The sequence below is a fragment of the Passer domesticus genome, chromosome 25, assembly GCF_036417665.1.
Source record: "Passer domesticus isolate bPasDom1 chromosome 25, bPasDom1.hap1, whole genome shotgun sequence".
NCBI lineage: Eukaryota > Metazoa > Chordata > Aves > Passeriformes > Passeridae > Passer > Passer domesticus.
In genome coordinates, this window is record NC_087498.1 from 3,618,099 (window position 1) to 3,643,389 (window position 25,291).

Below are 25,291 nucleotides of genomic sequence, written 5' to 3' on the forward strand. Positions count from 1 at the left end.
CCCCAAAATCCCCATCCCACCCCCCAAACCCCAACCCCAACCCCCAAAATCCCCATCCCCATCCCAACCCCCAAAATCCCCATCCCACACCCTCCCCATCCCAACCCCCAAAATCCCCATCCCACACCCTCCCCATCCCCATCCCAACCCCCAAAATCCCCGTTCCAAACCCCAAAATCCCCATCCCAAACCCCACAAACTCCTATCCCAACCCCCAAAATCCCCATCCCACACCCTCCCCATCCCACCCCCCACACCCCATCCCACACCCCAAAATCCCCATCCCACCCCCCACACCCCATCCCAAACCCCACAATCCCCATCCCAAACCCCACAAACTCCTATCCCAACCCCCAAAATCCCCATCCCACCCCCCACACCCCATCCCAAACCCCAAAATCCCTATCCCAAACCCCACACCCTCCCCATCCCACCCCCCACACCCCATCCCAAACCCCAAAATCCCCATCCCAAACCCCACAAACTCCTATCCCACCCCCCACACCCCATCCCACCCCCCACACCCCATCCCACACCCCACAATCCCCACCCCAAACCCCACCCCGACCCCGAGCGTGCCGCCCCGCAGCGACGAGGAGCTGGAGGACGCGCGGGCGCTGCTGTACCTGCCCATCGCCCCCGAGGTGGAGGACCCCGAGGAGAACCCCTACGGGCCGCCCCCCGACGCCGTGCCCGGCGCGCTGCCCGACGACGGCCTGGGCCCCGACAGGAAACGGCCCGGCGCCCCGGACGGGCCCCAGAACCCCAAGAAAAAACCCAAAACCACCAACATCGAGCTCCAGGGAGTCCCCAATGACGGTGGGTGGGAGATCCGGGGGGGTTTGGGGTTTGGGGGGTTGGTACCGAGGGGTTTGGGGTGTTGGGATCTGATCCCGAGGGGTTTGGGGTTTGGGATCTGATCCCGAGGGGTTTGGGGTTTGATCCTGAGGGATTTGGGGTTTGGGATCTGATCCCGAGGGGTTTGGGGTTTGATCCTGAGGGATTTGGGGTTTGGGATCTGATCCCGAGGGGTTTGATCCCAAGGGGTTTGTGGTGTTGGGATCTGATCCTGAGGGGGTTTGGGGTTTGATCCTGAGGGGTTTGGGGGTTGATCCTGAGGGGTTTGGGGTGTTGGGATCTGATCCTGAGGGGTTTGGGGTTTGATCCTGAGGGTTTTGGGGTTTGGGATCTGATCCTGAGGGGTTTGGGATCTGATCCTGAGGGGTTTGGGGTTTGGGATCTGATCCTGAGGGGTTTGGGGTTTGATCCTGAGGGGTTTGGGGTGTTGGGATCTGATCCCGAGGGGTTTGGGGTTTGATCCTGAGGGGTTTGGGGTTTGGGATCTGATCCTGAGGGGTTTGGGGTTTGATCCTGAGGGTTTTGGGGTTTGGGATCTGATCCTGAGGGGTTTGGGGTTTGATCCTGAGGGGTTTGGGGTTTGGGATCTGATCCTGAGGGGTTTGGGGTTTGATCCTGAGGGGTTTGGGGTTTGATCCTGAGGAGTTTGGGTGTTTGGATCTGATCCTGAGGGGTTTGGGATGTTGGGATCTGATCCCAAGGGGTTTGGGGTTTGATCCTGAGGGGTTTGGGGTGTGGGGATCTGATCCTGAGGGGGTTTGGGGTTTGGGGGGTTGATACCAAGGGGTTTGGGGTGTTGGGATCTGATCCCAAGGGGTTTGGGGGTTTCATCCCAAGGGGTTTGGGATTTGGGGTTTGATCCTGAGGGCTTTGGGGGACTGATCCTGAGGAGTTTGGGGTGTTGGGAGGGATTTCATCCTGGGGGTTTTGGGAGGGATCTGATCCCAGGGGTTTTATGGCATTGAGAGAGATCCAATCCCAAGGGTTTTGGGGCATTGGGAGGGATCTGATCAGGATTTCAGAGTTTTAGGGCATTGAGAGAGATCTGATCCCAAGGGTTTTGGGGTGTTGGGAGGAATCTGATCCCAAGGGTTTTGGGAGGGATCTAGTTCCAAGGGTTTTGGGGTGTTGGGAGGGATCTGATTGGGATTTCAGAGTTTTGGGGTGTTGAGAGGAATCTGATTGGGATTTCAGGGTTTTAGGGCATTTGGAGGGATCTGATTCCGAGGGTTTTGGGAGGGATCCAATCACAAGGGGTTTTGGGAGGGATCTGACCCCAAGGGGTTTTGGGATGTTGGGAGGGATCTGATGGGGATTTCAGGGTTTTGGGGCATTGAGAGAGATCTGATCCCAAGGGTTTTGGGGTGTTGGGAGGAATCTGATCAGGATTTCAGAGTTTTAGGGTATTTGGAGGGATCTGATTCCGTGGGTTTTGGGAGGGATCCAATCCCAAGGGTTTTGGGAGGGATCCAGTTCCAAGGGTTTTGGAGTGTTGGGAGGGATCTGATCGGGATTTCAGGGTTTTGGGGCCTTGGAGAGGAACCGATCCAGGATTTCAGGATTTTAGGGCATTGGGAGGGAGCTGATCCCAAGGGTTTTGGGGCATTGGGAGGGATCTGATCAGACTTCAGGGTTTTAGGGCATTGAGGGAGATCTGATCCCAAGGGTTTTGGGGTGTTGGGAGGAATCTGATTCCAAAGGTTTTGGGGTGTTGGGAGGAATCTGCTCCCAAGGGTTTTGGGGTGTTGGGAGGGATCTGATCGGGATTTCAGGGTTTTGGGGCCTTGGAGAGGAACCGATCCAGGATTTCAGGGTTCACCTCCCCCCATCCCCCATCCCCACCCCCCGCAGAGGTGCACCCGCTGCTGGGCGTGAAGGGCGACGGTAAATCCAAGAAGAAGCAGGCGGGCAGGCCCAAAGGATCAAAAGGTAAAGACAAAGATTCTCCATTTAAACCGAAACTCTACAAAGGGGACAGAGGTGCTTTGCCTCTGGAAGGAGCGGCCAAGGGTAAAGTGCAGGCGGAGCTGGGCCAGCCCCTCGCAGGTAAGGACAGTGCCACCCCCCCGGTGGCCTTGCTTTGTCACCCCCTCCTTAGAGGTCTCTAGCATCCCAAAATCCCAAACTCCTCCCTCCCCGCTCGGCTGCTGGCAAGGAGAGGCAAAATTGGAATTGTTGGAGTGGGAAGTTGGAATGAAATTGAGTTTTGTGTGTGGGAAAATGGTGGGGGGGTGATTTTTGTGTGCTGCGCGTGGAGGGGTTTGTGGTCCTAAATTGAAATGATTTTAATTTATTTAATGATTTCCCTCGGCTCTGCAGCAATCAGGAAATATTTGGGTTGATTTTGGGGGAAAATGAAGGATTCTGCAGTTTTGTGGTGCTGAGGTGGTCCTAAATTCAAATTATTTTAATTTATTTAATTATTTCCCTCGGCTCTGCAGCAATCAGGAAATATTTGGGTTGATTTTGGGGGAAAGTGAAGGATTCTGCAGTTTTGTGGATCCTCAGAGTCAGTCCTAAATCGAAATTATTTTAATTTATTTAATTATTTCCCTCGGCTCGGCGGAAATCAGGAAATATTTTGGTTGATTTTGGGGGAAAATGAAGGATTCTGCAGTTTTGTGGTGCTGAGGTGGTCCTAAATTCAAATTATTTTAATTTATTTAATTATTTCCCTCAGCTCTGCAGAAATCAGGAAATATTTTGGTTGATTTTGGGGGAAAGTGAAGGATTCTGCAGTTTTGTAGATCCTCAGAGCTGGTCCTAAATTGAAATTATTTTAATTTATTTAATTATTTCCCTCGGCTCTGCAGAAATCAGGAAATATTTTGGTTGATTTTGGGGGAAAATGAAGGATTCTGCAGTTTTGTGGTGCTGAGGTGGTCCTAAATTGAAATTATTTTAATTGGTTTAATTATTTCCCTCAGCTCTGCAGAAATCAGAAAATATTTCGGCTGATTTGGGGAGAAAACTGAAGGATTCTGCAGTTTTGTGGTGCTGAGGTGGTCCTAAATTGAAATTATTTAAATTTATTTAATTATTTCCCTCAGCTCTGCAGAAATCAGGAAATATTTGGGTTGATTTTGGGGGAAAGTGAAGGATTCTGCAGTTTTGTAGATCCTCTGAGACGGTCCTAAATTCAAATTATTTTAATTTATTTAATTATTTCCCCCGGCTCTGCAGCAATCAGGAAATATTTGGGTTGATTTTGGGGGAATAATGAAGGATTCTGCAGTTTTGTGGTGCTGAGGTGGTCCTAAATTGAAATTATTTTAATTGGTTTGATTATTTCCCTCAGCTCCTGCAGAAATCAGGAAATATTTTGGTTGATTTTGGGGGAAAGTGAAGGATTCTGCAGTTTTGTGGATCCTCAGAGCTGGTCCTAAATTGAAATTATTTTAATTTATTTAAATTCCAAACCCTAATTTCTTTAATTCCTTCCCTCAGCTCTTGCAGAAGTCAGGAAATATTTGGGTTGATTTTGGGGGAAAATGAAGGATTCTGCAGTTTTGGTTGTTGAGCTGATCCTAAATTAAAATTAATTTAATTCTTTGAATTCCTTCCCTCAGCTCCTGCAGAAATTATAAAATATCCAGGTTTGGAGTTGATTTTTGAGAGAAAATGGGAATAATGAAGGATTCCCCAATTTTGTGGATGCTCAGAGCTGTTCCTAAATTCAAATTCATTTAATTCCTTCAATTCCTTCCCTCAGCTCCTGCAGAAATTATAAAATACCTGGATTTTGCTTGATTTTTTTTGGGAAAAAGGAGCATAAAAAATGATTTATTGAGAAAAAACCCCTGGCAGAAAATCCAGGAGCTGCATTTCCTATTCCCAGCTGTGCTGCAGCCCTTGAATCCCAGTTTAATTCCAGTTTAATTCCAGTTTAAACTCCAGTTTAATTCCAGTTTAATTCCAGTTTAAACTCCAGTTTAATCCCAGTTTAATTCCAGTTTAATCCTAGTTTAAACTCCAGTTTAATTCCAGTTTAATCCCAGTTTAATTCCAGTTTAATCCCAGTTTAAACTCCAGTGGCTGCACAGCAGGAGAAATTTGGGATTTTCCTCCTTCACAGCTGCTGTAAATAGAGAAAAATTCAGATTTTTTCCCTTTTTTTGCCATATTTTGCTGCTGCCAGAGCAGGACACCTCTGCTGAGACCCAACCTGAGCCTCAAACATTTCCCATTCTCCAATTTCCTCCTTTTTTTTTGGGGAAATTTCCTTTTTTTTTAGGAAAAGCTCCTCCAGGCCCAGCACCGAGAGCACAATTTTGGCTGCAATGCTGATTTTTAAAATAGATTTTAATCCAGAACTGAACTTTGGGACACAACCCAGCTCCAAAGATGGATTTGATGGATCAAATTCTGCATTTCCTTGGTTCCAGCAGCTGCTGCTGTGGATTTGGGAATTTAGGAATTATTTGAATTCCTTTAATTTCCAGGAGTGATTTATTCCCTTTTTGCCTCCCCTTCCTGCTCAGCTCCTTGGTGTTGCTTGTCCTGATCCTTGTTTTTTTCCAGGAATGGGAATTTTTGATGGGAAAACCTTGGGAATGTTCTCTGGGAATGTTTCCACCTGGAAAAAAAATCCAGGCTTGGAGCAGCCAGGAGCATCCTGGGGTTGGGTTTGGGTGGGATTTGCCTCTGGGGAGGGGAATTGTGGGGGATTTTCCAGGATTTTGGGGGATTTTCCAGGATTCTGGGGGATTTTCCAGGATTTCGGGGGATTTTCCAGGATTTTGGGGGATTTTCCAGGATTTTGGGGGATTTTCCAAGATTTTGGGGGATTTTCCAGGATTTTGGGGGATTTTCCAAGATTTTGGGGGATTTTCCAGGATTTTGGGGGATTTTCCAGGATTTTGGGGGATTTTCCAGGATTTTGGGGTGTTTTCAAGGATGGCGCCTGGATCCTCACAGGGCTGGCTTGGAGATGATTAATCTCATGTTAATTATTGCTTTCGTCGCTGCTAATTAATGTAATTAACAACAGAAATGGGAAAGGATCGTGGCCTGGAAGGTGAAAATTGGGATTTCCAAGGAGAATTCCAATCCTTGGCTTCCTAACAGGGCAGGATCTTTGGAATTTCCAAGGATCTCAGAAAAACACTTCAATTTTTAATCAGCATTTAATTTTTAATTCCCATTTAATTTTTAATTGCCCTTTCCTTACTGGGGGGTGCTGACTGTAACTTTGTACTCAGCTGCTGTCCCTAATTCCTGGTTTTCTTTGGAGTCAGTCCCTCACTGGGAAATCCATTCCCAATCCTTCTGGAATGTTCCAGATCCAGCAGCAGAGCAGCCAAACTCCTCTCCTGCTTTTTCTGCTTTTCCTCTCCTTTTCCAGCCCTGTTTGCAAGGATTTTGGTGCAGATTTGTTGTTGCTGCAGGAAATTCTGGGATTTTATTTCCCTGCAGGAAATTCTGGGATTTTATTTCCCTGCAGGAAATTCTGAAATTTCTTTCCCTGCAGGAAATTTTGGGATTTTATTTCCCTGCAGGAAATTCTGGGATTTATTTCCCTGCAAGAAACTCTGGGATTTTATTTCCCTGCAGGAAATTCTGGGATTTCTTTCCCTGCAGGAAATTCTGGGATTTATTTCCCTGCTTTTAGGCTGGGATGAGATTCCTGAGCCAATTCCTGGGAATTTGTTTTCCTCAAAAACTGGTTTAGACCTGAATCCCACTGGATTTTCCCATCAGCTGGAGCTCCCTAAAATCTGCTTTTAGACTTTGCTGCCTGTGGCAGCTTGGGATGAAGGGAAATAGGGAAAAATTCCTGCCTGGAATGGTGAGGAGCTCCCAGAGGAATCCCTGGAAATGTCCAAGGATTGGGGATTTTGGAGCACCCTGGGGTGGTGCCCATGGAATGGGATTTCAGGTCCTTTCCCACCCAAACCCTGACATTCCATGAAAATCCACATTTTCCTGGAATTCCTGAGCTGGGAGGATCCAGCAGATTCCCAGGGCTGGAATCTCCACCCTGGGAGAGGAAAGAATCCATCCCTTGGCTCTTCCCCAAAATTCCATGGAATTCCCTCTTCCCTTTGTTCTCTTTGTACCCAAAATTCCCAACATTTTGGGCTGCCAGCTTTCCCTCAGGGTTCCAGCACATCCCAAACTCCCCTGGAATTCCCATGGAATTGGATCCAGGCTCCTTTTCCCACCCTGGGAGTGGGAATTCCCTGAATTCTGCTTCCTACAGGAGCCACCCTGAGGCTGAAGCAGCTGCTCAGGGAGAGTTTTCCTGGGAAATCTTTGGGATTTCCACGTGGGAGCTGCATGGCTGGGACTGGGATTTATTCTCTTCATTCATTCATTCTCTCCATTAATTTTCTGCTGGCAGAAAAGGTTAAAATCAGATTTTTTGGTGTGTGTTAAGCTCAGATTTCAGCCTAAAAACAACAGCAATTCCATCATTTTACAGTTTAGAATAAAATCCTCTGCTCTGGTTTCCCCCACACTTAAGTTGGGATTTATTTCCTTGGTTTTCCATAGAAATTTTGGCAATTACAAATTATTTGACACCAGCTAAGTTTGGGAATAGGGAATTTCCAAGCTGTGCTGTGCTCCCAGAATCTCAGATAAATCCCAGAGCTGTCACCAAGCGGCCTCTTGGTGCTGAAATTTTGGTTTTTAGATACAAAATCCTGCCCGCTCCCATTTTTCCCACTGCATTTCCCATTTCCCCCTGCATTTCTCATTTTTTTTCTACATTTCCCATTTCCCCCCTGCATTTTCCCATTCTTTTTCTACATTTCCCATTTTCCCCCACATTTCCTATTCTCCCCCTGCATTTCCCATTTTTTCCCCACATTTCCCATTTTCCCTCTGCATTTCCCTTATTTTTTTCTACATTTCCCATTTTTTTCTACATTTCCCATTTTTCCCCCCACATTTCCCATTTTTTCCCACATTTCCCATTTTTCCGCCCACATTTCCCATTTTTTCCCACATTTCCCATTTTTCCCCCCACATTCCCCATTTCTTCCCCATTTTTCCCCCTACATTTCCCATTTTTACCCCACATTTCCCATTTTCCCCCCCACATTCCCCATTTCTTCCCCCCCCATTCCCCATTTCTTCCCCATTTTTCCCCCCACATTTCCCATTTTCCCCCACATTTCCCATTTTCCCCCCACATTTCCCATTCCCCCACATTTCCCATTTTCCCCCACATTTCCCATTTTCCCCCACATTTCCCATTTTCCCCCCACATTTCCCATTTCCCCCACATTCCCCATTTTTCCCCCCACATCCCCCCCGTTCCCCACCCCCTGCTCCCCGGGCTCTGCTCTCCCGGAGCCCTGCCTGGGCCGCACGCTCATTCCCTCTCTGCTCTCCCAGAGCCCTGCCTGGGCCGCACGCTCATTCCCTCTCTGCTCTCACGGAGCCCTGCCTGGGCCGCACGCTCATTCCCCTCTGCTCTCCCGGAGCCCTGCCTGGGCCGCACGCTCATTCCCCTCTGCTCTCTGGGAGCCCTGCCTGGGCCGCACGCTCATTCCCTCTCTGCTCTCCCAGAGCCCTGCCTGGGCCGCACGCTCATTCCCTCTCTGCTCTCCCAGAGCCCTGCCTGGGCCGCACGCTCATTCCCTCTCTGCTCTCTGGGAGCCCTGCCTGGGCCGCACGCTCATTCCCTCTCTGCTCTCTGGGAGCCCTGCCTGGGCCGCACGCTCATTCCCCCTCTGCTCTCCAGGAGCCCTGCCTGGGCCGCACGCTCATTCCCCCTCTGCTCTCCCGGAGCCCTGCCTGGGCCGCACGCTCATTCCCTCTCTGCTCTCCCGGAGCCCTGCCTGGGCCGCACGCTCATTCCCTCTCTGCTCTCTGGGAGCCCTGCCTGGGCCGCACGCTCATTCCCTCTCTGCTCTCTCAGAGCCCTGCCTGGGCCGCACGCTCATTCCCCCTCTGCTCTCTCAGAGCCCTGTCTGGGCCGCACGCTCATTCCCCCTCTGCTCTCCCAGAGCCCTGCCTGGGCCGCACGCTCATTCCCTCTCTGCTCTTCCGGAGCCCTGCCTGGGCCGCACGCTCATTCCCTCTCTGCTCTCCCGGAGCCCTGCCTGGGCCGCACGCTCATTCCCTCTCTGCTCTCCCGGAGCCCTGCCTGGGCCGCACGCTCATTCCCTCTCTGCTCTCCCGGAGCCCTGCCTGGGCCGCACGCTCATTCCCCTCTGCTCTCCCGGAGCCCTGCCTGGGCCGCACGCTCATTCCCTCTCTGCTCTCACGGAGCCCTGTCTGGGCCGCACGCTCATTCCCTCTCTGCTCTCACGGAGCCCTGTCTGGGCCGCACGCTCATTCCCTCTCTGCTCTCCCGGAGCCCTGCCTGGGCCGCACGCTCATTCCCCCTCTGCTCTCCCAGAGCCCTGCCTGGGCCGCACGCTCATTCCCCTCTGCTCTCCCAGAGCCCTGCCTGGGCCGCACGCTCATTCCCTCTCTGCTCTCCCCAAGCCCTGCCTGGGCCGCACGCTCATTCCCTCTCTGCTCTCCCAGAGCCCTGCCTGGGCCGCACGCTCATTCCCCAGGCTCTGCTCTCCCGGAGCCCTGCCTGGGCCGCACGCTCATTCCCTCTCTGCTCTCTGGGAGCCCTGCCTGGGCCGCACGCTCATTCCCTCTCTGCTCTCCCGGAGCCCTGCCTGGGCCGCACGCTCATTCCCTCTCTGCTCTCCCGGAGCCCTGCCTGGGCCGCACGCTCATTCCCCCTCTGCTCTCTCAGAGCCCTGCCTGGGCCGCACGCTCATTCCCCCTCTGCTCTCTCAGAGCCCTGCCTGGGCCGCACGCTCATTCCCCTCTGCTCTCCCAGAGCCCTGCCTGGGCCGCACGCTCATTCCCCCTCTGCTCTCCCAGAGCCCTGCCTGGGCCGCACGCTCATTCCCTCTCTGCTCTCCCAGAGCCCTGCCTGGGCCGCACGCTCATTCCCTCTCTGCTCTCCCCGAGCCCTGCCTGGGCCGCACGCTCATTCCCCCTCTGCTCTCCCAGAGCCCTGCCTGGGCCGCACGCTCATTCCCCTCTGCTCTCCGGGAGCCCTGCCTGGGCCGCACGCTCATTCCCTCTCTGCTCTCCCGGAGCCCTGCCTGGGCCGCACGCTCATTCCCTCTCTGCTCTCACGGAGCCCTGCCTGGGCCGCACGCTCATTCCCCCTCTGCTCTCCCAGAGCCCTGCCTGGGCCGCACGCTCATTCCCCCTCTGCTCTCCCAGAGCCCTGCCTGGGCCGCACGCTCATTCCCTCTCTGCTCTCCCCGAGCCCTGCCTGGGCCGCACGCTCATTCCCCCTCTGCTCTCCCAGAGCCCTGCCTGGGCCGCACGCTCATTCCCCTCTGCTCTCCCAGAGCCCTGCCTGGGCCGCACGCTCATTCCCCCTCTGCTCTCCCGGAGCCCTGCCTGGGCCGCACGCTCATTCCCTCTCTGCTCTCCCAGAGCCCTGCCTGGGCCGCACGCTCATTCCCTCTCTGCTCTCTCAGCAGGCGGAGCAATCTCAGAGCTGCTATGAAGAATCCCCTCCCCTCCCTGCCTCCTTTCCTCCCTCGGCTCCCCAGCGTGGCAAGCGCTGCAGTTCCCAGGCAGGACTGGCACAGACTGAATTCCAAGGATTCGGGGAGTGATTTGGGGCAGGAATGACTGGAAGAGGGAGCAGCTCCACCCTTGGCACGGATCAGGCTGGCACCGAGCTCCAGCCGGGATTTTTGGGGACAAATCCCTGTCCCAGAGTGACCTGCACCCCTTCCCTGCCACTCCAGAGCCTTTTATCTCCCAAAAGCTCTCAGCATTCCCGGATGGAAGAGCAGCCCAGAGTGTGAGTTTGGATTCCTCACTGTCTCCTGCCAAGTCCCCTTTTCCAGCTGGGAATTCCCAACTCGCCGAGCCCAGCTTTTCCCAGGACAGAGCTGCTGATCCCAGCCAGATTTTCAGGAATTTCCAGTGGGATTGAGGAGCTGAGGGCCCTCTGGAATCTGCCTTGGTTTTGTGTTTGTTTTTCCCGCTCTGCCCGTGGCAGAAGGAGCAGCTTTAGATGAAAAAAGTCATTTTCCAATGTTTTTTTTTCCCCCCAAAGCTCTGCTGGAGCTCCCTCCTGTCCTTTCCAGTGGTTTTGTTCCTTCTCTTCCCTGGGAAATTCTCCTCCAGGAATATCCAGGCTCCTCCTGGATAAATGAAAACCAATTTTCGTGTCAGAACTGAAGCAGAACTTCTCCAAAGGGTTTCTGTTTTTCCCACTTCTGGGTTAAAACCAGAAGCTGGCAGCTCATTCCCAACTTTTATTCCTTCAGGATTTCCTGCAGGAATGGGAATGGCACTTTCCCCGTCCAGCACCTCTTACCCACACCAACATCCTGATCAAAGGAAATCTCATTCCTAAATCCCTTTTTTTTCCCCCAGACTTTGGAGTTTCATTGCTCTCATTTTGGAATTATTGGGATTATCAGGAGCTATTTCAATTTCCTGGGTGTCCTGCAGGCATTAAAAGCAGGAAGGGAGTTGGAAAATGACGAATTTGCAGCCAAGAACTGAGCAGGTATAAAAATGAGGAGAGAGAAAACATTTGGAAATCAGAGGTTTTGAAATCTTTCAAAACTTGATGTTTTCATTCCCAGCTTTGGGGACATTTGGGTTCATTTGGGGAAATTCATGACCACGAGTGTAAAATTCCTTTTTTTTTTTTTTGGTTCTTTTTGCTTGTGGGGTGACTCTGCCTTGCCAAACCCACCCTGGCTGCTGGGCCTGACCCCCCAAATTAAAAATGCCCAGGCCAAGGTTCTGCAGGTTGGGTGAAAGCATTGAGCCCACCCCAAACTCAGCTTCCCCTCTGTACAGTGTAAATGCCTTTGTTTGTTCCCGTCCTTCTCTTATTTCCTGCTTTATTCCCATCCTTATTTCCTGGACTCTTCCCATCTTTATTTTATTTCCTGATTATTCCCATCCTTATTTTATTTCCCAATTTTGTTTCCTTCCTTATTTTCTGTCCTGGTTATTCCCATCTTTATTTTATTTCCTGCTTTATTCCCACCCTTATTTTAGTGCCTGCTTTGTTCTCATTTTATTTCCTGGCTATTCCCATCCTTATTTTATTTTATTTTATTTTATTTCCTGCCTTATTCCCATCTCTATTTTATTTCTCACTTTGTTCCCATCTTTATTTTATTTCCTGCTTTGTTCCTCTCCTTATTTTATTTTATTTCCTGGTTATTCCCATGCTTATTTTATTTTATTTCCTGGTTATTCCCATTCTTATTTTATTTTATTTTATTTCCTGCTGTGTTCCCATCCTTATTTTCTTTCCTGCTTTATTCCCATCCTTATTTTCTTTCCAGGTCTTCATCCTTATTTTATTTCCTGGTTTTTCCCACCCTTATTTTATTTCCTGATTTATTCCCACCCTTATTTTATTCCCTGGTTTTGTACAATATTGGAGCAGCTCCTGCAGCGGTGGTGGTTCTGTGTTTGTAAATAAAGAGGTACCTTCCATTTCCTAAAATCCACGGGTAAATCTTGGCTTTTCCATGGAAAAATTGGGGGTTTCTGTCGTGCTGGAATTTGGGAATCTTTCAAACACGCCGTGTTTGGGGTTTTTCAGGGTATTTTTTGTTGGTTTTAGTGAAGGGAGAGGAGTAAAGCTGGAATAAAACCAACCCTGAGTGCTCAGGGAATGAATTCCCAGAGAATCCGTGGCTGTCCCAGGCCAGGCTGGACGGGCTTTGGAGCATCTGGGATGGTGGCACGGGTGGGATTTGAGGTCCCTTCCCTCCCAGAGCAGTCTGGAATTCCCAGATCCCTGAGTGCACTCGGAGCTGGGAGGGGAGGGCAGCTCCAGGGGGATTGGGGGTGGAAAATCCTCCTGGAGCTTTGGGAATTCCTCAGTTCGATTTAAGGAGTGTGAGGAAGGGGAATAGATCCGAATTTGGGTTTGTGGAGGAGCTTGACAAACCCAAATCCCTGTGGGAATCCAGGGATGCCCATCAGGAGACTCTGATTATGGGATGCCTTTTCCATAAAAGTGTGGTCAAAAACTACGGAGAACATGATTCCATAGAACTGTGGGGAGTTCCTCCATCAAAAAAACCTGGATTTTCTAGTGAAGAACCCTTCAGCAGTGCATTGTTTGTTTCCATAGAACTGTGGGGAGTTCCTCCATCAAAAAAAACCCTGGATTTTCCAGGGGAGAACGCTTCAGCAGTGCATCATTTTTTGGGATGCTTGAGCACTGCATGGATCCTACCAGAATCTCTCAGAGCGTTTTCCTGGGATGGCAGCGTGGGAACGATTCCTGTGGATCCATCAGTGGCTGTCTGGGGTCGGATCCCTCAGGAATGAGGGCTCTGAGAGCTCTCCCAGCTCCTGTGGCTCCTTCCAAGGCTGGGAATTTCAACCAGAACTTCACCTGGAGCTTCTGGAGCCCTCAGCTCCCGGGATTTGCTGGACCTTCCCTGAAGGTTCTTCCTTGGAATGTTTGGGGCTGTTGTGCCCTGGCTGTGACATCAGAGCTGCTCCCATGGGAACAGCTCCAGAGCTTGGTGTGGACACGGAGTGACCGGAGCCAAACTGGCTCAGACCACCCTGGATTCCCATGGATCAGCCCCAGTAGAGGTTGGAATGTTGGGGTTGGATTTGGGGAGTGCTCCAGGCTGGGATGTGTTTGTAAAAGTGAGGATTGGACAGGGCCACCATGAGGAACTGGGATTTTGGGATTTCCTCACACTCCCCAGCATTATTTGGGAGATTCCAGCAGTTATTCCTGCTGGAAATTCGGAGTTTGGTGGGAAAATGAAAGTGGAGCCTCTCCTTTTCCAGTGAAAATCCATCCAAAATAAAACCCATCAAAAGCAACAAGGAAAGTCTTACAGGGAGGAGAGAATTTCACTGAAATTCCCGAACACAGCCAAAACTGATGGAATTTGGGCAGAATTGGATTGGACGCAATGGCTCAGAACATCCTCCTGTCCTGTTCAAAGAGCATTCCCGATGGAATTCCTGGAATTCCCACCCTGCCGGGTCCAGTAACGCCTTGCTGTGTCTTTTTTCAGTTGTGCCTCCAGCTCCACATCCGGGAGGATTTTCCCAGGTGGAAGGATTAGATCTGGTGGGATGTCAGAGACATCCCGAAGAACCTGGGAGATTCATGGAATGATTCCAGGGGGTTCGGAGTGCTGAACCCAGACACAAAAGCACCTGGAAGATGGAGCAGAGCCCCATCGTGGTGATCCTGCTGTGCGCGCTGTGCATTCCGGCAATGCTTCTCTTGGGATCAGGAATGGAGCTTCCCTTGGGATCAGGAATGGAGCTTCCCTTGGGATTGGGCTCGGAGCTTCCCTCGGGAGCAGGATCGGAGCTTCCCTTGGAACCGGGCTTGGAGCTTCCCTTGGGACCGGGATCGAAGCTTCCCTTGGAACCGGGCTCAGAACTTTCCTCGGAACCGGGATTGGAATCGGGGCTTTCCTTGGACCCAGGATCTGAGCTTCCATCAGGAGTGAGATCAGGCTCAGAGCTTCCCTCGGAACCAGGATTGGAGCTTCCCTCAGGAGCGAGATCGGGCTCAGAGCTTCCCTCAGAACCAGGATTGGAGCTTCCCTCGGGAGCGAGATCGGGCTCAGAGCTTCCCTCGGAACCGGGATCGGAGCTTTCCTCAGAACCGGAATCCGAGCTTCCCTCGGAACCGGGATCGGAGCTTTCCTCAGAACCGGAATCCGAGCTTCCCTCGGAAGCGAGATCAAGATCTGAGCTTCCCTCAGAGCTGGGATCAGGCTTCACTCTTCCCCCGGGCGCGGGGTCCATGCCGCTGGGGCTGAAGCCCATGGTGGCCGTGAACTCCACGCCCTGCAGCGTCACCTGCGGGCTGGGCTTGAAGCAGGAGCAGCTGTGCGAGGTCAGCCCGGCCGGGGAGCGCCGCAACTGCTCCCTGGTGCGCTCGCGCTGCCTCACCGACTGGATCTGCGGCCTCCAGCACTTCAGTATTCCCGAGGGAAAACCCTTCAAGCTCATCTGCCTCTCCCCGGAGGCCGCCAGCCTGGAGGGACCAAATTTCGGCTACACCTGGAGGTTCGCCCGGGGGCTCATCACCACCAACGACCTCCTGTTCCACCCTTTCCGCAACCCCAGCCCTTCCCTGAGCTTCTCGCCGGCGCTGGAGTCGCATTCCGGGACCTACCGCTGCGACGTGCAGGTGCTGAGCTCCTTCCAGCTCGTCAAGAGGATCTACTTCGGCCTCAGGGTGATCCCCAAGGCTCTGGTGGATCTGGACTTCGAGAAATCCCTGACCTGGGAGCAGCAGCAGCTGGCCAGCGGGGAGGAACCACCGGGAAACGCCACGGGCGCCCCGGAGCATCGGGAGAGTTTTTGGAAGAAGCAGTGGTTTTACGAGGCCGTGCTGGGAATCGGGAGTGGGGTGATCATGGGGATCCTGTTCAGCGTCGGGCTCTGCTGCCTGGGCAGGGTTTGCAGGAAAAGAGCAGCACGAGAAATGAACGAAGATTGACGCAATTCCCTGGTTTTGGCTCTTTGTTAGGATCAGGAATTCAGGGTGGGAGTCGTGGGATCGTCCATTGTTGGATTTAGTGATCCTCCCCTTCCAACTCAGGACATCCCATGGATCCCATAACCATTTCATGGGACATTTAGAATTTATTTGCAACAAACACAGCTTATTATTGAATATTTTTGGCTGCTTTGGAGCCTGGATTAAGAATTCAGGAATTCAGAATGGGATTCTTTGGGTTGTCCACAGTAGGATTTTGCTGATCCTCCCCTTCCAAATCAGGACATTCCATGGATCCCATAACTATTTCATGGGATATTTAGAATTTATTTGCAAAAGACACAGTTTATAAATTAATATTTTAGGCCACTTTGGAGCCTGGATTAGGAATTCAGGATGGGATTCTTGGGGTCGTCCACAGTTTTTCCTTTTACCAGGACAACACAAAAATGCTTTGATATCGAAAAACATGGGTATGGAGGGAAATAATTTTATTTTTTATTATTTGAATGAAAACCAAACCAGGCACTTCCCAGAGCTGATTCCCAGAGGGTTTTTTTCACCTCCTGAACATGGAAAAAATTAGGAATGACCCATCACAGCGGGCTGGGAGTTAATGGTCCAGAGCTGCCCCATCTGCAGGAGCCTCTCTGCTCTTTGTCATGGAAATTTCAGTGTCTTGGGCCCAGCTGGGATTCCCAAATCCAGCAGGATGAAAGCTCCAGCTCTGCTGGGGAAGTCAGAGCGGGAGCCAAAAATCTCCTTCATCTTTGGATTGTGGGGTTTTGTAATTTCTGAGGGGAGCCAGATGCTCAGAGCAGGGAAAATGAATCCATAATTGGGGTTTTTATTTGGAGACCGAGGGCTGGGATGGCCACTGGGGTCCAGCTGTCACAAAGGGCCTTTAATGGGATTTTTTTCAGGGGTGCTCTTTGATTTTTGAAGGGATATTAAGGATTGGGGGATGTTTATCATAACAGGGGAAGGAAGGGAGGAGGCAGGAAAAGGGAATAGCAGAATTTGGAGCTCAATGCAAGTAGGGAAGTAAAAACCCTTGGAAGAGCATCCCCATCCCTCATTTTTTCCCCTCTCTCCCTGCAAAATCATCTTTTCTTAATCACTGCCCCTGTATTCACACCATAAAGGGCAAAAATTTAGGAAAAAATGTCTCTGCTCTGAACTCCAGGACCTTTGGGATCACCAGAGGCTGGAGCTGGCCAGGGCTCCTTCCCTCTCTCCATGCCTCATCCTTCCCTCTCTCCATCCCTCATCCTTCCCTCTCTCCATCCCTCATCCTTCCCTCTCTCCATCCTTCATCCTTCCCTCTCTCCATCCTTCATCCTTCCCTCTCTCCATCCATCCCTCATCCTTCCCTCTCTCCATCCTTCCCTCTCTCCATCCTCCTTCCAAATCCCCCGAATTCCACTTCTCTCCCTGGCTCTGCACACCTTTAACCCCTGGGCTGTATTTTAGGAAGCTCCGAGAGGTTTTAAGGAGGATTCCAAGCCTTTTCCTCCCTGGCTGGGCATTAAATGTAGATTTTTGTGATTTCCCGAGGTCCAAGTGCTGGGTTTGCAGGTGCAGATCCTTCCCAACCCTGGATTAATGGAGTGGCAGAAGGGGCTGCCCAAAACAGGGTTTAACAAAGCCTGAGCTGCCCAGGAGAGGGATTTCCCTGCCACCACCTGGGCTAAAAAGGGCGAGGAATTGCCATTTAAAGGGAAAACTGCACATCGGGGCCCAGCCAGGAAATTCCAGGGCTGGGATTGCCCAGTCTGGCACGGTTTTCTCTGGGATTGAGGAATCACAGCCAGGGGAAATCCCTAAAACCCCCCTTGGGACGGAACCAGCAGCAACACCAAGCAATTCTCGTTAACTTTGGTCAACTGCTTTACTGGGAGACAGAGATTTCAACAGGCAACATCGATTCCCAGGCAGTCCTGTGGCTGCTCAGCTCAGCATTCCTGCTTTTCCCAGCCCCTGCAGTGCAGGGGGCTCCTCAGTGTCCCAGGGTTTCCTTGGGATGTCCAGCAGCCGTCGGAGCTGGAATCCAGAGCTGCTTCTTGGCTGGGTCTCAGCCTTTGCAGTCCCAATCCGAGCCTGGAATTTTGGCTGGGTGAATTCTCAGCACAGGGAGATGAATCCGAGTCTAAATTTTCCTTCTTGTCCCAGTGTTCCTTCCTGGAGTCTCCCATTCCTGTTTTAATTTTATCTTATTTTTTTAAATTTCTTCTTTAAGCCCCTCTGAAATTGGATTTTTTGACACCTCCGTTTTTTGGCAGAGCTGCCCAAATTAGGGATTCTGGGAAAGGATCCCCTTCTCCCAAAGAGGCAAACAGGGTGACAAATCCACCCCAAAAGCACGTGGAATATGGGAAAACACGGAATTTGCGCCTCACAGCTGAGACAAGCACCAGGCTGGGGCTGCAAGTGAACACCAGAGTAGTAAAAAAGCTTTTCAGGCTGGGGCAGAGCTCGACCCTCCCGTGGGTTTGTCTCCTTGGGCTGGTTCCTGCAGGGTTTGGCTGTTTTTTGTGGGAAAAAGGATCAATCCCGTCCCACAAATGCTCCGGGCTGGCTGTGGCGGGATGGGTGTGGAACATGCTGGTCCCTGAACTCCTCAGTCCCCGTCCCCCCACGGAATTCACTGTACAGAGTTAAAAAAAAGTCAAATTTAGCAGTCTGGTTATCTCATACATGGCTTCGATAAGGCAGAAAACCTATGGATACAGTGAGGGCGGGGGCAGCTGGCTGCAGAATTCCCGGAGAATTCTTCATTTTCTTCGTTTTCCTTAAAAAACATTTAATTGGTTAAAGACCCATGTCTTGTACGAAAGCTTTTGTTCCTCCAAACCAAAAAACCAAAAAAAAAAAGAAAGCTGTTTTTAATTCCTTCCTCCCTTCCAACCACGCGGTGCAATCCTCTCCCCGCGGTGCTGCCCCGAGCGGGGTTTGCGTTGTTCCCATGGGATCGGGAGGAGCCGCGGTCAGAGCTCCAGGGAGCTGATCAGGGCCACCAGCAGCAGGGAGTTGGTGGTGATGGTCACCACGTGTGGTGCTGGCCTCATCCCCGAGTCCTCCACCATCATGCTGGTCCCTGGAAAAACAGGGAATAGGGATGGGGATGTGGGGTGGTGCGGGTACCACGGGGAATTGAGGAAGGTTTTGTGGGGTTTTTTGTGTGTTTGGCACTGGTAAAACTCCTGGGAGTGCTGAGAACAGGAATTTGGGGGTGGGTGTTAGGAATTCACCCCTGGATTTAAGGAATTTGATGGAGCTGCGGCCCCACAGAGATGGGGTTTCACTCTTAGTGGAAAACTGAAGTGGTTTTTAGCTCGTAACTCTTGGGAGGTTGGGTGTTGTGGGGTGTCGAGGCTGCAAACCCTAAAGCTGGGTCAGGCTGGACTGGGTTTGGGAAGAGGAGTGGGGAGAAGGAGAAGAGTCAGGAATTCCTATGAGTGAACAGCACAAGGACCCAAAGGCTGATTCCAGGAAAAACAATTCCAGAAAGGAGCAATTCCAGAAAGGAGCAATTCTGGAGTCTCAACCTGAAACAGTGCAGGAGGATGTTCTCCCGTGGCCCTGGAAGGGAGAGCGGGATTTTAAACCACAATTTATTGGGATCGTGCTGTGGCCAGGATGGGAGGGGCGTGGCCGAGTCCTTCCTGCTGGGAAGGGAAGGACAGGAGGTGTCCTGTGAGCTCTGGAGCTTTGGAGAACCTCGGAAAGGGGAATTAGGGCATGAAGAGGGTGTGGTCAGGGAGCACAGGAAGTGGGCGTGGCCAGAGGAGTGGGTGTGGTCAGAGAATCACATGGATGGGTGTGGTCAATGGAGTGGGTGTGGTCAATGGAGTGGGTGTGGTCAGAGGAGCACATTGAAAGGTGTGGTCAGTTGAAGGGTGTGGTCAGAGGGGTGGGTGTGGCTGGAGGAGCACATTGAAGGGTGTGGTCAGTGGAATGGGTGTGGTCAGATGAGTGGGTGTGGTCAGAGGGGTGGGCATGGCCAGAAGGGCACATTGAAGGGTGTGGTCAGATGAGTGGGTGTGGTCAGAGGGGTGGGCATGGCCAGAAGGGCACATTGAAGGGTGTGGTCAGAGGGGTGGGTGTGGTCAGAGGGGTGGGCATGGCTGGAGGAGCACATGGATGGGTGTGGTCAGTTGAAGGGGTGTGGTCAGAGGGGTGGGTGTGGCTGTACCGCTGTTCCGGAGGATGTGAACTTCTGCCGGGGTCCCGTCCCCGCCGGGCCCGGTCACCCGGATCTGGACGAAGGCGTGAGTGAAATCCTCGGGGATGGGGATGTCGATGTGGCTCTTGCTGGCCAGGTAGAGGGTGGGGGCCGAGTGGGAATCCTGCCTGTAGAGCATCTGTGGGAAGAGGGAATGCTGAGCTCCCATTCCCTGTGGCTTCCTTGGGTCACCTCCAGAAGCCCAGCCTCGCTGGCCGTACCTTGTACCCCGTCACCGCCGACTCGTCTGCCTTGGCCACCACGGGGTCCCACTTGATGCTGACTGTGGAGCCGGAAAAAGTCCAGGAGATGTTCCCAGGTGGCCTTTTTGGTGCTGAGGGATGCAAAACCAGACAGGGATTGGCTGAATCGGGGAGGGAGGAGGCTGTGCTGGTCCCAGCCGTCCCCTAAGCTGGGACATTCATGGGGACACCAAACAAGAGCACCAAGATCAAAGTTTGGGTGATTTTGGGGGATTTTGTGGAAAGTGGAGGGGTCAGGGCTCACTCACGAGGTCTCGTGGTGGTGACGTCGGTGGCGGGGCTGGGGGGGCCGGTCCCTGCCCGGTTGTAGGCTCGCACTGACACGTGGTAGTCGGTGTTGGGGTTCAGGCCGGTGACATGAGCCGATGTCACCAGCCCCGCTGTCCTCACTCTGTCAGCTGCCTCCTCCTTGTCCCCGTCCTTCCAGTACCGGATCTGCGTGGAAAAGGGCAGGATAAATCCCGGGTCAGCCCACCCTGAAGGGCCTTTGGGTGTTTGTTTCTGTGTGTTTTGCTTTGTGTGTGCCCAGGAATGAGGCCACGGCCTCCCGGGAAAGGCAGGCAGGAAAAATGGGATGATTCCCTTTAATCTCTCCTGAGAGAGCAGTGCCAGCCCCATCAGAACCACGTGGTGTGAGAATTATCCCCCGCCTCTGGAATCCTCTGCTTCCTTTCACCTCACGTAACCCAGGGGAATTTTCCTTGCTGGGCTCTCTCCCATTCCCACTGGAATCTCCTACCTCGTATCCCAGAAGCACTCCGGTCATTTCCCCCTGCTCCACGGGCTCCCAGGACACATCCATCTCCGAGGACAGGACAGACTTGGCAATGACCCTGTAAGGAGCCGCTTTGGGTTCTGAAAAACAGGAATAAAATCCTTTTATTCCTCTGACTTTGGGCCCTGTTGGGAACAAAAGGTTTTCCCACAGCATCATCTCCTGGCAGACAGCTGGTGCTGTGTTACGGAGCGAGGGGAAGGGATTTAGGGACTTCGGGGACAAGCAGGGCCACAGCTGTGAGCTCTGGGATCCGTGTCTCCCCGAGGCTGTGGGGCAGTCAGGGCTGGGCTTAGGGAATCCTCACTCTGAGGGTTTGGAGGAGTAGAGGAGCCAAAGGAACGTCCGAGCTCCTGGATGGACACGGATCTGGCTGAGGAAAGGCGATGGGTGGGACAAAACAGGGAATTCTGACTCTGTGCAGTCATGGAATGGTTTGGGTGGAAGGGACGTTAAGGCTCATCCAGTGCCACCCTGCCATGGCAGGGACACCTCCCACTGTCCCAGGCTGCTCCAAGCCCCAATGTCCAACCTGGCCTTGGGCACTGCCAGGGATCCGGGGGCAGCCACATCTGCTCTGAGAATTCCATCCCAGCTCCCCACCCTCCCAGGGGACAATCCCTTCCCAAAATCCCATCTTGTCCCTGCCCTCCGGCAGTGGGAAACCATTCCCTGTATCCTGTCCTCCATGCCTTGTCCCAGATCCCTCTCCAGCTCTCCTGGAACCCCTCAGGCCCTGGGGGAGGCTCTGACCTCTCCTTGGAGCCTTTTCCTCTCCAGGTGAACATTCCCAGCTCTCCCGCTGCTCTTTACCTTCCTCAGCTGAGTACACGATGGCCGTGAGGCTCTCGGGGCCCTCCCCTTTCCTGTTGTAGGCCTTGATCTTCACCTCGAAGGGGGTGTAGGGCGCGATGCTCTCGTTGCGGTACACGAAGTGCAGCGACTCCGCGTGCGGCACCCGCGCCCGCAGCCAGGCCTGGCTGCCCTTCCTCCGGAAGGACACGATGTACCCAAAGCCATCCCCGTTCTGGTAGTCCCGCAGCGTCGGCTGGGAAGAGAGAGAGCCTTGGTCCGTCCAAACTGGGATTTGGTTCATCCAAACTGGGATGGTGGCGCTGATTTCCCAAAGGAAACGTGCGCTGTCCAAACCAGCCCTTGGCTCAACCCCGTGTCCAAAGTGAGATTGTGGCACTGATTTCTTGAGGGAAATGTGTGCTTAGTCTGTCCAAACCAGCCCTTGGCTCAACCCCATGTCTAGACCGGGATGGTGGCACTGATTTCCCAAAGGAAATATGCTCTTGGTCTGTCCAAACCAGCCCTTGGCTCAACCCCGTGTCCAAAGTGAGATGGTGGCGCTGATTTCTTGAAGGAAATGTGCGCTTGGTCTGTCCAAACCAGCCCTTGGCTCAACCCCGTGTCCAGACTGGGATGGCAGCCCTGATTTTTTCCCCCAAAAATGCCATGTGATCCCCCCTTGGTGCTTTCCCTGTTCCCAACTCACCGTCCAGGTGATGATGAGCTCGTTGGGAGCCCCTCCGCCGCCGCTGAGCCCGGACGGTGCCACCGTCGGTGCTGTGAGGTCCCCAAAAAAAAAGCAGAGTTTGGGTTAAGGAGGTGGGAGCGATGGAGAGGGGCACAAACATGGCATGACACCGGTGACACCGGATGGGACAGCTCCCAGGAAAGGACTGGGCTCTGGAATTCCAGCTTGTGCCTGACCAGGTGATTTAGGGACAAGGATTTGGTGTCCGAGGGGACAAAGATGGAGCTCAAAATGGGATGTGGAGGGGAGTTTTCTCAGGAAGAAGCTGGTTTGCATTTGGTGGATTGGGTGCACTTCTCCTGCTGTTCTCCCATCCTTTCTGTCCAAGCAGCTGGACATGGAATGAACATTCCCAGCTGGATGTAGTGCTGGCAAGTGCAGCTCTAACCCTGCTCATCTTTGACACAGAAATGGGCAAAAAGATGGAAAATCCTGTGGTGGCCTCAGCTCTGGGAGCTCTCCAGGAGATGATTCATCCCCTGGCACCATCCCGGGCAGGGACAGGGACCTGGGCTTGTCTCCACACCCACCTGCTTCCTTGGTGCGGATTTTGCTGGAGGGCAGACTGGGCTCCCCAATTCCCAGGATGTTGCTGGCCAAGACGCGGAACTCGTAATCCATCCACGGGATGAGGTTCACCACCTGCGCTGTCTCCGCGTTGCCCTCGATGTTTACGGGATCTGTAAAATCCAATAACACCGAAGAGCAAGGAATAGAGCCAGGAGCAGCATGGAGCCAGGACTGGCCGGTGGCCTCGATGTGTCACCGGTGCCACCGTGGGGACACTCACTGGTGCGCATCTGCTTCCATTGGCTGGACAGGAGGGTCCGGGCCTCGATGAGGTACCTGGCGATGGGGCTGTGGTTGTCGAAGCCACGGCTCCAGCTCAGCTGGACGCTGGTGTCACCGATGTCCCTCACCACCACCCCTCCGGGTGGGCCTGGAGGTCCTGGGGGGATGGGAAATGTGTCACTGACATGGAGGATCTGGAGGTTTATCACTCTGTGTGCATTGTGCAAGTCCTAAATTCACACTGGGCCTTTCTTTTCTGGAAGTTGGGAACCCTCACTGCCAGCTTTAGCCTCTGGAAAAGCTCCTCAGTCTGGTTGGAACGGTTGGAAAAGACCTCCAAGATGACTAAACCCAAGTTTTAGGTGAAAATAAAACCCGCTGGGCCGTATCACGGAATTACTGGGTGTGAGGTGGTTACAGAGCAGCTGATGGCACGGGCCGTGTCATTGCTCTGGGTTTGCCAGGAGCAGGGAATGTTCCCACAGGGAATTACCTCTGACGGTGAGCGTGGCTGACTCGGACGCGCTGTCCACCACGGTCTGGGCCATGCAGGTGTAACGCCCCGAGTGCCGCAGCTGCGCGTTGGAGATGCTGAGGTCCCCGATGGCCTCCTTCTGCAGGGCAACGGGACAACGCGGTGGGGACAGCATCAGAAGGTGACCGGTCACGGGCCAGAATTCAGTGTGGGTTGGGTTTGGGTGGTTCAAAGGTGGTGGAGGTGGAGAGGAGGGAGATGGGAAAAGATTCCCCCAGGGGTATGGAGCTGGATGGATCCAGGATGGATCCGGTGCTGGCCAAGGCCAAGGCTGTTTGGCTTGGGGTGGTGATCAAAGAGTGATCAATGTGTGATCAGTGAGTGATCAGTGAATGACCATTGGGCAATCATTGAGTGATCATTTAGTGATGGTTGAATGATCACTGAGTGATCAGTGAATGAACATTGACTGAACACTGAGTGACCAATGAATGATCAATGAGAGATCATTGAGTGATCACTCATTGATCATTGAGTGAGCATTAAGTGGTTATTGAGTGATCACTCATTGATCATTGAGTGAGCATTAAGTGGTTATTGAGTGATCGATCAGTCATTGATCATTGAGTGAGCATTAAGTGGTTATTGAGTGATCAGTCATTGATCATTGAGTGAGCATTAAGTGGTTATTGAGTGATCACTCATTGATCATTGAGTGAGCATTAAGTGGTTATTGAGTGATCAGTGAGTGGTCATTGATCGATCATTGAGTGATCACTGGGTGATCTCTGCCTGCCTTTATCTGCAGGCCTTTCCCTTTCTCCTCCAGTTCAGGAGGGGAGTGATCATGGAATCATGGAATGGTTTGAATTGGGAAGGATCTTAAAGCCCATCCCATTCCACCTCAGCCATGGCCAGGGACACCTTCCACTGTCCCAGGCTGCTCCAAGCCCCGTCCAACCTGGCCTTGGACATTTCCAGGCATGTGGAATTCACAGCCACTCTGGGCCGAGCAGCTTTGGTGGGCACAAACACGCAAACAACGAGTGTGGAATTCATTTTCCACCCTTTTGGATGGTCCAGAATTCCCTCTGGACTCACTGCGCTGGCTCGTCGGTAGTGACCCTCGGACTTGTCAAAGTCGATGGGGAAATCATCCAGGGACCAGGTGAAGGTGAGGTCCATGGTGGGGTCATGGGACGCGTGGCACTGCAGGGTGAGGTTCTCGCCCACGTTGATGTCGGCGCTCGATGGTGCCAGCGTGATCTTGGTGGCATCTGCAGGGAACAAGCGGGAAAGGCCGTTAGCAGCGGATGTCCCCATCCCAGTATCCAAACCATCCCTTCCACCTCCTCATCCCGCTCCAACAGCTGGAGCTTCACGTGAGGAAGAGGAAGGATTAGGAAATGGAAACGCTTTGCTCAAGAGCTGTTTGTTGGTGGCAGAAGTTTTGCTGCTCCACCTGAAATCACTTTGGTTCCCTGATTATTCTGGTTTTTGGGAGTGTAAGGAGAGGAGAAACATCACATCACTCATTCTTAGTCGTTTCTTGCTTGATTGACCCCAAATGAACGTCCCTACCTCGGACAGAGAGGATTCCAGTGCTGTTGGCTTTGCCCATGAAGTTCTCAGCAAAGCAGGTGTATTTTCCCTCATCGGATTTGCTGATGTTCTGCAGGATCAAGGTCCCATCCGCTGTAATTGTCACCCTGCAAAGGAGGAGGAGCCACACAAAGGAATGTTAAAATGTCCGCTGGACATTTGGGAATTTCCACTGATTTTGGAGAAACCGGGGACAAAATCAGGCAGGAAAAAAATTGTGTAGGAGTTTGCTAAAGAAGAAATCAGAGGACTAAGAAAATTCAGGGATGCAGCAGCACATTTGGATCATCGAGTCCAGTCTTC

The 25,291-nt window shown here is 52.4% G+C and overlaps 3 protein-coding genes and 1 long non-coding RNA gene across 8 annotated transcripts in view; 2 read left to right on the forward strand and 2 right to left on the reverse strand.

The window, feature by feature from the left end:
- The window catches only part of RBBP5 (RB binding protein 5, histone lysine methyltransferase complex subunit), a 28,377-nt gene extending 16,056 nt beyond the window's left edge, over positions 1-12,321 (forward strand). Inside the window, exons 12-14 of one of the 5 annotated variants that reach the window (XM_064399256.1) lie at positions 590-819; positions 2,710-2,787; positions 10,314-12,321. In XM_064399256.1, coding sequence (XP_064255326.1) covers positions 590-819; positions 2,710-2,787; positions 10,314-10,339 — 334 coding nt within the window. In that variant the 3' untranslated portion in view covers positions 10,340-12,321. Of the gene's footprint in view, positions 1-589; positions 820-2,709; positions 7,295-10,310 lie in introns of those variants that run through there. The other 4 variants (XM_064399255.1, XM_064399254.1, XM_064399253.1 and 1 more) reach the window with 4 other exon arrangements.
- On the reverse strand, positions 10,869-13,290 carry LOC135286222 (uncharacterized). The gene is made up of 2 exons (XR_010350669.1): positions 13,061-13,290; positions 10,869-10,988 (listed from the first exon to the last, which is right to left on the reverse strand). It is a non-coding gene; the product is annotated as an uncharacterized LOC135286222 (long non-coding RNA).
- Positions 13,291-13,299: 9 nt separating this feature from the next.
- TMEM81 (transmembrane protein 81) lies at positions 13,300-15,318 on the forward strand. Its single transcript, XM_064399257.1, has 2 exons — positions 13,300-13,428; positions 13,866-15,318. Exon 2 carries the CDS (start codon positions 14,018-14,020, stop codon positions 15,311-15,313), a length of 1,296 nt encoding a protein of 431 aa, XP_064255327.1. The 5' UTR covers positions 13,300-13,428; positions 13,866-14,017; the 3' UTR covers positions 15,314-15,318.
- Positions 15,319-17,179: 1,861 nt separating this feature from the next.
- CNTN2 (contactin 2) overlaps positions 17,180-25,291 on the reverse strand; it is a 28,134-nt gene continuing 20,022 nt past the window's right edge. Inside the window, exons 12-23 of the mRNA XM_064399250.1 lie at positions 24,968-25,095; positions 24,488-24,663; positions 23,405-23,525; positions 22,910-23,068; positions 22,650-22,799; positions 22,078-22,148; positions 21,390-21,624; positions 20,541-20,656; positions 20,050-20,236; positions 19,760-19,872; positions 19,509-19,677; positions 17,180-18,410 (exon numbers count right to left, since the gene is read on the reverse strand). Coding sequence (XP_064255320.1) covers positions 18,301-18,410; positions 19,509-19,677; positions 19,760-19,872; positions 20,050-20,236; positions 20,541-20,656; positions 21,390-21,624; positions 22,078-22,148; positions 22,650-22,799; positions 22,910-23,068; positions 23,405-23,525; positions 24,488-24,663; positions 24,968-25,095 — 1,735 coding nt within the window. The 3' untranslated portion in view covers positions 17,180-18,300. The remainder of the gene's footprint in view (positions 18,411-19,508; positions 19,678-19,759; positions 19,873-20,049; positions 20,237-20,540; positions 20,657-21,389; positions 21,625-22,077; positions 22,149-22,649; positions 22,800-22,909; positions 23,069-23,404; positions 23,526-24,487; positions 24,664-24,967; positions 25,096-25,291) is intronic.

What these genes read in the sequence shown, in the direction of transcription:
- TMEM81 (XM_064399257.1), top strand. Translation starts at nt 14,018, where the DNA reads ATGGAGCAGAGCCCCATCGTGGTGATCCTGCTGTGCGCGCTGTGCATT.